The 12,561-nt window shown below is 50.1% G+C and overlaps 3 protein-coding genes across 3 annotated transcripts; all 3 read right to left on the bottom strand.

Moving 5' to 3' along the window:
- Positions 1–10: 10 nt before the first annotated feature.
- Positions 11–4,501, bottom strand: N7479_007025 (ankyrin repeat domain-containing protein; the record flags this gene model as incomplete). The annotated part of the gene is made up of 5 exons (XM_057254719.1): positions 11–3,268; positions 3,318–3,384; positions 3,433–3,749; positions 3,821–3,986; positions 4,062–4,501. The coding sequence occupies 5 exons, from the start codon at positions 4,499–4,501 to the stop codon at positions 11–13; spliced, it is 4,248 nt and encodes a 1,415-aa protein (XP_057108581.1).
- A 1,491-nt stretch (positions 4,502–5,992) lies between these two features.
- On the bottom strand, positions 5,993–7,687 carry N7479_007024 (ankyrin repeat domain-containing protein; the record flags this gene model as incomplete). The annotated part of the gene is made up of 1 exon (XM_057254718.1): positions 5,993–7,687. One exon carries the CDS (start codon positions 7,685–7,687, stop codon positions 5,993–5,995), a length of 1,695 nt encoding a protein of 564 aa, XP_057108580.1.
- Positions 7,688–8,182: 495 nt separating this feature from the next.
- Positions 8,183–11,899, bottom strand: N7479_007023 (uncharacterized protein; the record flags this gene model as incomplete). The annotated part of the gene is made up of 3 exons (XM_057254717.1): positions 8,183–8,389; positions 8,439–8,969; positions 9,050–11,899. The coding sequence occupies 3 exons, from the start codon at positions 11,897–11,899 to the stop codon at positions 8,183–8,185; spliced, it is 3,588 nt and encodes a 1,195-aa protein (XP_057108579.1).
- Between the last annotated feature and the right edge of the window lie 662 nt (positions 11,900–12,561).

Here is a 12,561-nt window from a genome sequence, read left to right as displayed (position 1 = left end):
CCTGAAGTATTTAGGCTTGAGTCTGAGAGCCGGGACGTTCAGTTTCTCCGTCTCCAACCACCGGCCTTGCACCATTATCGAGGAGTAACTGAACTACCTCTGATTTGCAACAATCTGATGCAGCTTTCAGTGCATTGCCGTAGGTTGCAACCTGGGCATTCACATCCGCACCCTTGTCGAGAAGTAACTGAACCATCTTTAGATTGATTCTTCTTGACGCTTCTATAAGTGCAGTTCTTTCGGCGCGTGCATTCACATTCCGACGCCTGTCGAGGAGTGGCTGAGCCACCTGTATATTGCCCGCTCTTGACGCTTCTATAAGTGCAGTGCTTTCACCCTGTGCATTCGCATTCGCACCCCTGTCGAGGAGTAACTGAGCCACCTTTAGATTGCCCGCTCTTGACGCTTCTATAAGTGCAGTGCTTTCACCCTGTGCATTCGCATTTGCACCCCTGTCGAGGAGTAACTGAACCACCTTTAGATTGTCCGCTCTTGACGCTTCTATAAGTGCAGTGCTTTCACCCTGTGCATTCGCATTTGCACCCCTGTCGAGGAGTAACTGAACCACCTTTAGATTGTCCGCTCTTGACGCTTCTATAAGTGCAGTGCTTTCACCCTGTGCATTCGCATTTGCACCCCTGTCGAGGAGTAACTGAACCACCTCTAGATGGCCAGGTGATGATGCGGCTATAAGTGCAGTGCCATGACTCCCACCTTGGGCATTCACATTCGCGCCCTTATCGAGGAGTAACTGAACGAGCTTTAGTCTGGAACTATATGATGCTGCTGCAGCTTGCAGCGCATTGCCATAGCTCCCACCTTGGCCATTCACATTCGCGCCCTTATCGAGGAGTAGCTGAACCACCTCTAGATGGCCAAATGATGATGCGGCTATAAGTGCAGTGCCATGACTCCCACCTTGGGCATTCACATTTGCGCCCTTATCGAGGAGTAACTGAACGAGCTTTAGTCTGGAATCATATGATACTGCTGCAGCTTGCAGCGCATTGCCATGGCTCCCACCTTGGGCATTCACATTCGCGCCCTTATCGAGGAGTAACTGAACCACCTCTAGATGGCCAAATGATGATGCGGCTATAAGTGCAGTGCCATGACTCCCACCTTGGGCATTCACATTCGCGCCCTTATCGAGGAGTAACTGAACGAGCTCTGGTCTGGAATAATATGATGCTGCTGCAGCTTGCAGCGCATTGCCATGGCTCCCACCTTGGCCATTCACATTCGCGCCCTTAGCGAGGAGTAACTGAACCACCTCTGGATGGTCAGATGATGATGCGGCTATAAGTGCAGTGCCATAACTCCCACCTTGGGCATTCACATTCGCGCCCTTATCGAGGAGTAACTGAACGAGCTTTAGTCTGGAATCATATGATGCTGCTGCAGCTTGCAGCGCATTGCCATGGCTCCCACCTTGGGCATTCACATTCGCGCCCTTATCGAGGAGTAGCTGAACCACCTCTAGATAGCCAGATGATGATGCGGCTATAAGTGCAGTGCGTTGATCTTCACTTCGGGTATTTACATTTGCGCCATTGTCAATGAGTAGCTGAACCACCTCTAGATGGCCAGATGATGATGCGGCTATAATTGCAGTGCGTTGATCTTCACTTCGGGCATTCACATTTGCGCCCTTATCGAGGAGTAGCTGAACCACCTCTAGATGGCCAGATGATGATGCGGCTATAAGTGCAGTGCGTTGATCTTCACTTCGGGCATTCACATTTGCGCCATTGTCAATGAGTAGCTGAACCACCTCTAGATGGCCAGATGATGATGCGGCTATAAGTGCAGTGCGTTGATCTTTACCTCGGGCATTCACATTTGCGCCCTTATCGAGGAGTAGCTGAACCACCTCTAGATGGCCAGATGATGATGCGGCTATAAGTGCAGTGCGTTGATCTTCACTTCGGGTATTCACATTTGCGCCATTGTCAATGAGTAGCTGAACCACCTCTAGATGGCCAGATGATGATGCATTTATAAGTGCGGTGGGTTGATTTTCATTTCGGGCATTCACATCTGCCCCCTTGTCAATGAGTAGCTGAACCACCTCTAGATGGCCAGATGATGATGCATTTATAAGTGCGGTGGGTTGATTTTCATTTCGGGCATTCACATCTGCCCCCTTGTCAATGAGTAGCTGAACCACCTCTAGATGGCCAGATGATGATGCATTTATAAGTGCGGTGGGTTGATTTTCATTTCGGGCATTCACATCTGCCCCCTTGTCAATGAGTAACTGCACCACTTCTAGATGGCCAGATGATGACGCGCTCATAAGTGCAGTTTCACAGCTTCCACCCCTGTCTGAGAGTAACAGAAAAGCCTCCAGACGGTGAGATGTTGGTAGTGGTGCTGCCCAAAGTGCAGTGCTCTGCTTTTCATATTGGGAATTCACATTCGCACCCCTATCGAGGAGTATCTGGACTATTGCAATATACCCACTGGATGCTGCTAAACGCAAGAGATCGTCATAACCTTCGCTTCGCACGTTCATATTCGCACCAGGGCTGAGTAGCAGGCTAACCATATCCTCCCGATCCTCCTGGCCATAACACATTGCAATGTCAAGTGCTTCACCGTCAATATCCGCACCATGACTGACCAAAAGTTCAACAATATTTTTATGGCGTTCTTTTAATGCCAAATATATCGCAGTACAATTGTACTTGTCTCGAGCGTTGACAATGGCACCTTTATCAAGCAGCAGCTTGACGACGCTTTCTTTTCCTGTGTATGCTGCAGCATGTAAGGGAGTGCTATTGATAAAGCTTTGTAAATTTATATCAGCACCGTTTCGTAGAATCATTTCAACGACTTTTGTAAGACCATTGCTTGCTGCTGCATGTAGCGGACTAATTTCACCCGGAAAGTCCCAAGAGCTTTCCCAGCGCCCTCTGCAATAGCCACAAAATCTTCGAGTTTCGAGGTCACCCCTAATGGCCATTTCTGCAATGCACGAGGCTAGACCGTGGCTAGAGCTGGTTAGACTCTTTTGGAGCTTGATAGCTTCTTCAAACGCCTTTTGGGTAGGTTTCTCAGACCACGACCCGCAGCGTAGACACGATGGTCCAAACTCCCCGGGTTGGAGAATCGGCCTCGGAAAAGATTCAAGTGATTCTGGGTCGAATATTTCAGGTTTAAGATGCTCAATGAACTCTTCCTGCCTTCCAAAGCTTTTCCCACAGCCAATCTCATTCGGACATGGATATGATACCGACAACGCCTGGGGGTTGGAACGCTTTGTCTTAGAGAATTAGCAGTGTCCACAACCGAGAGATAAATTTGAAACAAACCTCTTCTATGTCCCTTGGCTCTGAATTTTCCTCGTGCTGACACAATAACGTTTTTTGTTTCGGGGCCCTATGTAATTAGATTGACTGAAGCAAACAAGTCCACATTAATGCTTACCGTAGTCTGAACCGTGCATCCTCTGGAAAAGACGCCGATGCCCATAGAGGCAATGGGGTCTGGAGTCTCACCTCCGTCTCATGCGGTGAATCGGAAAGCGTATCGGAAATAAGCCTTTGACCAGCTCGACGACCATCAAATATCGACATGCTCAGCTGCATACCGGGATATAGACCTGATTCCCAATCCTCGGTCGTAATTAATATCCAAGTCTTTGATTCAGTCGGAACGGGGCTGAATAGCCATATAGATTGCTGCTGGATGGCTTTCAAAATTGGGTCATTCTTGAAAGCGTGCTGTAGAAAATCCGAGAATCCCTATTCATAAAATACATAATTAGTATCCGACAATCAAATGCAGGCTGCTAACCAAAGTATTAAGAACATACCTCAAATGTCCCACAAATCTCTAGCGGCACAGGGTACCGCCTCCCTATCGCATCTTGAAATCGAATTGGCTTCTGGTCCCAAGGCTCTTGAAAGGTGTTGTCGATGTGTAACTTGAGTTGCTTCGCACCATTGTGCATCTCATGTTGGAGACCTTGCATAGCCCGACTATCATGCAAGAGAAACATCAGTATACCTGTTAAATTGCATCAAATTAGAACATGGATATTTCCCCGAGCATACCTGTTTAGAGTGTGCATGGTCAGCGTTAAAATCGCCGTATAGCCCCGAAGAGCCTCCCTGAATTGTTGAATTGGCTTTTTCCCGTATAAAGACCATGAGACACGCTTCTTGAAGACGACGAATTTCTTCGCCCTGTCTTTCTCTGTAGATTTGGCAAGATCCTTGAACTTTTCGATGTGGTTGTTGAAGTTCTTTGTCTGTCGCTCAATTTGAGCGAGTATTGTTTTCACTCTGGTAACCTGGTCTTGAGGAAGCACTACCCCATCCACTATCGCTTGCTGAAATTGAATAAATACCCCCTGGAAGGCAGATAACTCGAGCTGCAACTCTCGATACAATTTCGAGTCTTCTGATACATCACTGAGAGCCTGGGAAATTTTCCAGACTAGCGAAGCGACCGCCACGAAGTCGCCAACACCAAAGCCGAATGAGGGGATCATAATCTCGTAGTGACTGTGAATAGACAATATCGGACATAATAATACGAGATCAATACTTATAGGAAATATCGAATTATGTGGGACATTTATATTGTCGGTTTGTCTCTTCGACGCACAGCCTCAACACTACAGCGCTAAGGCGAGGCCCCGACATGCAAACAATCCATGTCCTGCTGCATTGACGCCTAAGCAACGTGTATGAATTTAATTGGCCTTGAAAGGTCTTTTTGTGGCCTTACGTCTGCTGCTACTGTGCCACCACAGTTTCCCTGGCACAGCCAAACTCCAACGAAGACCAATACGACTGGAGAATGAAGGACATTGCCTAGCACCTACGATGTCCGAACAAAAATTCCTCGACTGATACTCGGGTGTGATGCATTCCGAAGCAGCTTAAAGCTATAGAGACGACGGGGTTCCTCACGACTAGGACGGCGAGCCCATAGTCTACAAGACTTCTCAGAACTACGCAACTTTGGGGCGCCAGGAGCGCGGTCGCCTTATCGCTGAAGGCGCTGATTCTGATTCCGTCATTGGTTATCGGAGATTTTAGCAGCAGGACAGATGCATGAAGCGCCGGAGAAGTGGTTGAAGTTTGAGAAGCTAGCCAAAGGGAGATCTGAATTGTAACAGCGGGGTACGCGTCGATATCTGTCGACATCTGCATATATCAAACAGCTCTTATTCGCGCGGATATCAAGGCGGGGATTTTGCCCCTGCCCGTACCTGCCCAGGTGATTCCCGAGCGGTGTATTGTAAGCCACATTTATTATTAGTATTACTATTCTGGGCTTCCTACTCCGTACTCCGCAGACATCCGCAAAAAGCAGTTTAGACCTATCGGTAATATCTATGGCTAGATGATGCACCCGCTTATATAGCGAATTTTGAGGCCCCAATTTCCCTGAGATATTCTAAGCACTCATATTAACTAAAATGAACTCTAATAATAGGTCTTCCTAGGAGCTGCTAGACCTCTCTGGCACTGTAATGTGATTGGTCAGAGAAAATAGATCCTAGGAGTTTAAGCGCTAGTATACCCGTCTGCGAGAACTATAGCTGGTAAGTACTATGAGTCAATGTATAAAAATACTGTTCCCTCCTAGAGTGAAAATATCCAAGCTTCAAGCATTGTTACTAAGTTTAGCAACCGTTAGTACATGCCAAATTGATAGATGCTGGTATGTGCTAGTATTGAGGTATCACATTGAGATGCATTAGTGTGTGTTCTCGCGGGATCTCGCAGTTGAAGCGTTGCCAGAAGTCATTCATAACGTGTTATGAAACTGGTATCCCGAGCATTCCCTGTACCACATAGAGTCAAACAAAGAATAGTAGGTACTCCCTCAGTTCGATATAGCCTTTTACTATAATGACCTGACGCATGGCAAGAAGCCTTGTTGGTGTAGTAAATATACACTTCAACAATTCCACAATGTGTCGGAAGCGCTACGATGACTAGGCTTATGAGGCATTGTTCTTAAGCTGCAGTTATGCTTCTACTAGCTGCCCTCTGCCTCTACCTCTGCCTCTTCCAGGGCCTGACATGGGGTAATTCATTCCCTGCCACCGTCTTCTGGTCTCCTCCAGTAAGTCCTGCGGAGTTTTACCCTCCACGTTTGGCTGGCTCATCAACATAGCAGTATCCTCCCCAGCAGCCTCCTTCAGAGCACGCATCATTTCATCCTGAAGTCTGATCTTGTTCGCAGTTGTCACTTCCTTATCCCTTCCATCACGGCGTACATAATCACTCAGGAATCCCCGCGCTGCCGTATGAAATGGCGTCTCTCGGACGGTATTCCGAGCCCGGAAATCCGCCCCGTGCTCAATTAAGAACTTTGCTGCCGAGACCTGCCGCAAATTCTGAGCAAAGATGTGCAATGCTGTTTTCCCGTTATTCTCGGCATGATTGATATCGGCACTGTGCGAAAGGATTAAATCCAGGAGCGTGGTCTCAACGGGGTCACCTTGATGGGAGTGGTACCCCAATAGGTGTAGGATGGTACGGCCAGAGCCATCGGGGATTCCAGGATCAGCCCTGTATTCGAGTAAAGTCCGGATAGCAAGCTCAGCATGCTGGCTACAACCGCACATAGCGTGGCTTATAGCAGCATAGTGCAGCGGCGTGGATCCAGTGTTGTCAACAAGGTTGATACTAGTAGAATCATGGTCGAGGAGCAGTCGAAGGGTCTCTGTGATTTTGAGCTGCTTCTCCATGAGTCTACAGTTAAATCCTCCAGGGCCACTAGCTGCCCAATGAAGTGGGAGCCGCCCATCACTGTCGCAGGAGGAAGCCAGCTCAGGGTTGGCATTATTCTTGGAACTTTGATCACTCAGGAGCAATTTAACAGCCTCAGGATTGTAGAAGAAACTTGCCAGATGGAGCGTCGTGACATCATATGCGCGACTATTTCTGACCCTGGACTGGAACGGCACCCTGGCATGATGAAGGTGTTGATGCTTGAGGTAGATATCGGCACCGGCATCAATGAGCCGTTGAATTAATGGACCATTGGCCCTTGACACAGCAAACCCAAGCACACTGTCTCGCACCTGACTCCCCCAAGGAGAGAGATCATTTGGCAAAGGGGGAATAACATCTGCCGCTGAACAGCCCCGGTCGAGAAGGAGATTAACCAACTGATGGCTCTGCGCAATCCGATTCTGAACCCACTCATTGCAATCGAGACCCTCATTTTCTAATTCATCGGCATCTTTCTCAAGATACATCAGCGACCCCGTAGCCGCAAGGATCGGCGTATCTCCGGAGTCATCTCTCTGATGCAAATCCACCGTCCCGAGTGGTAACCGATTCTCTGGACTGTCATGGCTGTCCAAAATAAAGCGCACCACATCAACATTGGCCGCACTACATGCGTCGAGTAGCAGACGGAACTTGGGATTGAATCTCTCGACCACTTCCGGGGCCGCAGTGTACACCTCCAAGAGGATGCGAAGAGCCTCGGGGCTGCCGTAAGAGGCTGCATTGAACAAGGTGTCCTCCAAGTAGGGTGTCCCAGGGGCAATCACATCCTCGGGAGAGCATGAGGCGATGAATTGACAGAGTTGAGGGATGTCATTCTGCTTAATAATGTTCACGAGGCGGTTTCTGTGCCTGCCGATTATTTGAGAGGGGGATTCTGGGAGATCCAAGTGGTCCGAGATAGGAGAATCGCCCTCCGCCATGATAATTTATTCTCCTCTTTTGCCTTGTGTTTTCCTTCTTACATCAGCATAGAAAAAAACTTTGGAGAGGAAAAAAAGCAGACGAAGAGGGGGAAGAAGAGGGTTTTTATATTAATGCTTCAGGTACACAGGGGCGACCCCACTAACGTAATCCACGACTCAGCCCGTGGGCCCCGTGGGCTCTGGGGCCTTGATAGGAATTGGTGACTCGGACACTCCCGCTTTTGCTCCTCAAGTTGATCCTCTCTTTCATCTCTCTATGTAGATAGAGACGTCTAGATCTGCTCGTTTAATAGCTTCCTACTTTTTATATGGCATTAAGAAAAATGTCACATCTAATACAAAGCAGCATTTTACGAACGTGGCATATCTGGAATTTCTAAAATTATAGAACCGGCTAATTTATTCTACTACAGAGAATAACTCCAATTCTACGCCAACCTGGGGTTTTATATAATTATTCATCCTCATATACAGTATTTCCACCCAAGCAGCTCAAGTATTGCGATAATTCCAAGGATCCGTCGGTGCCACTCCATCCGGCCGCCAATTATCATCGAACGCGCCATCATCAGGGTCCAACCTGTTGCGCGCATTAATGTTTGGAGTAAAGCCGTCGTCGATTGCGATATTTCGCAGCGATGGCCAGAGGAACGCCAGATTGTCCACCGAGAAGGTACCCTGATCGTGGAGCCATCCTCCCTATTCCTTATTAGTATATCCATATTGTATCAGGGCAAATGGAACCTACAAAATCATTCAACAACTGGCCATAGTCCGCATTCGGACTGGCCGACCCAGGAACCGTACTGTCCCGATTCCGACCAACATACCACCGCTGCGATGAATTGCCACGGCGCTGCCGGGGACACGCGATGGTATCAGTCCGGGAATTATAGTCTTGCAGATTGCCCGTGTTATATCGCCCACCCGCGTAGGAGCTTGTATAGCGATATTCAGCCCGATATCCCTGCGCGTATCCCGGGGTAACGGCCCCGGGGAGGTAGACGCCCTGGCTGTGGTAAATGCCCATGTTCCGGACCCCCATGTACAGGACGTTGTCGCCTCCCATGAATGTATCCGCGTCGAGCGGGACATGCATGTGCATGACGATCCACCTGTCAGTGCCTGCCGTGTGACTGCGATCCCCGTAGTTGGTCCGGATGGTAGTATCGGCCACACCCAGGGTTGGGCCCATCCAGAAGGCCAGTTCGAGGATCACCTCGTTACCGCCACTGGAAGTGGACTGGAGCCACCGCAGGTAGTGGAGGGATAGATCGCCCTGATATAGCATCAACCATGGTTAATACATGAGCCCTTATCCAAGATGAAAGATAGAAAGTGACAGAGAGGAGTACTTACATTGAGAATACCACGCAGGACATACATCACAGACGGGGAGCAATTGTTATCTGAACGCTCCTCGGTGCCTACGACGGTCACAGTCCGCGACGACAAGGTGGAATCATCAGTTGGATCATCGCAGAGGTATTCGGACGCGACATAGAGCCGGCTCAGCCCCTGGGACGAATCGGCAATGTTGCACAGTTCATCAGACAGGGTCGAAGCCGGGCTATAGAGGAAGGATCCCGACCAATTATTGGCGGAGCCAAAGAACACCTCCCTCATGGTCGAGGCATTGGCCGCATCATTCTGCAGTCCATGCTCCTCCAACCGCAGGTCCCAGATATTGTTGATATCTTCGCGCTGGACTTCGGCAGTGATCCAGCTTTCGAGCAGGGGCATCAGGCGGTTTAGAGTATCGGCTTGGTCCAATAAGTCTCTCCGGGCCCCCGCCACACTGAACTCGGTGTTCCTGTCCTTGTTGCTATTGCTGTTGTTGTTACTGCTGAGGCTCTGGACGTACGACAGGTCTCGTCGGCTCATATAGTCATCGCCAAAGGTGGCACTGTACTGGGCCTCCCAGGTTAAGGGGCATACGGGGTCCTTGAGCCACTTTTGCAGGTAGGCATCGAAATCCTTGGCTGTCTGGTCCTGGTAGGTGAGCGGCTCGCTCGTATCAGACCGGGGCGCGACCTTGGCAGTGGCCCCCTTGCAACAGTAAGCCTCATTCCCGGCCCAGCAGTCGGTCGTGTGGCCCTTCAGGTTGTTTCCCATCATTATGTTGATCGTCTGCTCAGCAATGCGAATGTAGCCGGAGGGACACGAATCACTGCAGTACGCCGTGTTCACAAAAGTTGTCTCATGGCCCTTCCACTCGCAGTTGGTGAAGGCATCGGGGACTGACGAACCCGAGCAGCAATAGTTGTACGTTTTATCGCTCTTGCACGATGGCATGCCTCCCCAGCCATTCCGCGAGCCCACCACAAAGTTAGAATAGCCCGAGGGGCACGACTGGTCATCCTGACAGCTAGTTGTCCATGCGCACTTAGACCAGGGGTCGGTCGACGAGGAGACAGAGCAGCAGGCTGATTGGTAGCCTGAGCGAGTACAACCGGCGCCGGTGGTGCCCACCTCAGCCTCTCCGTCGTCACAGCCGCCCTTGCACTTGCCGTTATTGTGGAAGCCACGCCACTGGCAGGTTGGCACGTCCGAGGACGTCGGACAGCAGAGCGTCTGCGTCTGCTTCGCGCCGGGCGGGCACTCGGTGCTGTCGAGCATGAGCTGGGAGGTCTTGTCACCGCGCTGGATTACCGTATAGCCACTGGGGCAGACCTCTCCACAGTTGATGAAGCGGCAGTACGAGTCCTGGCTAGGGGTGCTGGAAGAGGAGCTAACAGAGGTAGACTTCTCGACGAACACGGCCGGCGTCAGTCCGGTCGTCGTATCTAGATTGATTTCGTTGCCCAGAGCGGCCGCTAGTCCCTTGGAGAAAGTGTGTGAGCTATCATCACTGTCAATAGACCAGACTAGGACTCCGCCTAAACACTGAGATTTGGCTAGCTCGGCCTTCAGCTTCCAGGTGTCTTCATCATCATATGAGACCCACTGGTCGCCGTTCCAGTTGATAGCTTTCACAGCGGCGTCTTTGTAGAGCTTCGGGGTCAGGTCATTATCACTGATGATTGCCTCAATCTCGTTGTTAAACAAGACACCGGCTGTATTACTGCAGTCGCCGGCATCTCCGGTGGAAAGATATAGACACCCCGGTTCAGTGCAGGAGGAGGAGGCGAGGGTGAAGCTGCGGCCATAGAAGGCCATGCCCATGTTGACCTTACTGGGCTTGATATTATTCCTCCATATCAGATTCAATGCGGTCTTGATCTCAGTAAGGTTGGTATGGGCATTCAGATAGGCGCCGGTCCACTCATTGCCAATGTCCCAGGTGCCGTGCAAGTCATAGCTCATGAAGTTGAACCAGTCAACCGACGGGTCGATGGATTCCAGATCAAAGTGCTGCAAATACCAGTAGCTCGTGGGCAATGTGATAGACAAGCCAAACTTATACTCGGCCAGAGCCTTCTTCAACCGAGCGAGGAACTTGGGAAAATTGGCATAGTCTGAATCCCGGCCATTGCGATCGCCCGCCGCAGGGTACTCCCAGTCGATATCAATACCAGTGAAGCCATAGTTAGTCATGAACTGGGTGAGTGACTTGAAGAAAGCGTTCTGCTGGCTCGTGCTGGCCCCAACCAGGTCGGAGAATGTCGTTGCCGTCGGGGTGCCATCGTCGGAAAAGTCCCAACCACCAATGGAGAGCCAGAGCTCCTGGCTCAAGTCACGCATTTGAAGCGCCTGCATCTGGGGGTAAAGCAGTGTATCCGCATTGGACGCCGGAATGACCTCAAAACTTTCTGGGTCGATGCTCACGAAGGCAAAATAGATGTGTGAGTAGACACCCTGAGGTACCGATGCGGGCTGCATGCCACCACAGCCCCGAGACGCTGCCGCTGAGTTGTAGTAGCCAATGACTCGGGTGATCGAATGCGAGTCTGCATCGCAGGATGGCCGAGTCACGGTGGCGTTGCCACAGAATTCCTCAGTCGTGCCGCAGAAACCAAAGGGACTACAGCAGACATTCAGGGGACAGGTTGTCGCGTTGACATACTGGTCTGGCCAGTTGTCTGGATTGCACTCGGCTTTTGCCTTGCAGTTGTTGATGCAGGTCTCAGCGCTACAATAGGTTGGTCCCATGCCACAAACATTGTATTTACCGCAGCAGCCAATCTCACAGGGGGTATTTGCATCGCAGTAGGTATCGGCAAGTGCCAGGGAGAGAAGCCCCAGTAGGGTCCAAAGAATTCGCCTCATGGGACTGTGGTTATTAATAGTATTAGACAGTGGTGATTAACAAAAGAACCGAGATAATGTCAAATCGAAGGAGTATAGAGGTCAAGAACTTACAGAGATATGCCACTTAGCCTCTGCTAATATTTATAACCTGCTTTCCTAGTGAAGAATCTGCAAGAGATGTATCCCGTAATATATAAGGAAACTCTAGCATTTTCCGGCCAGTCAATTTCATTTCGTGTCCTTCTGTCTTGCCCTCGCCGTTCTCGGCGCATTCTCTGAACAGTCAGTGAAGCCATCTACAGTCTAGGCAAAGTCGTATGTCTCATCTAGCGAGATTAGACCTCGTCAGGCGACCAGTCAGAACAGTCGGCCCTTGGCGGATTTATCGGATGGATGGAAGAGTAATATTGCCAGGGGCCTAGTAAGCCAAGCCACATATTGCCGGACATCCAATGCTTGTCTGCGAGAAATTTTCTAGTCAGCAACTAGAGGGATACTAAAATCTAGTTGCAGCCAGCTAGTTTTGCGCTAGTGGGGTTTCGTCTGTGTTAGCGTGACGATTAAGCCTTCAACAGTAGTAGTGACCGCCACGCGGCCTGTCCCGTCTTCCCTGTTGGAGAGAACCTTTAAATTTACCATGAATTGGCCCCTACTTGCACAACCGAGGTCCACATGTATAC

The sequence above is a fragment of the Penicillium vulpinum genome (genome assembly GCF_028829585.1).
Source record: "Penicillium vulpinum strain IBT 29486 chromosome Unknown utg000003l_segment0_segment0, whole genome shotgun sequence".
Classification (NCBI taxonomy): Eukaryota; Fungi; Ascomycota; class Eurotiomycetes; order Eurotiales; family Aspergillaceae; genus Penicillium; species Penicillium vulpinum.
Note: the sequence above shows the minus strand (reverse complement) of the source record. Positions and strands in the feature narration are given on the sequence as shown.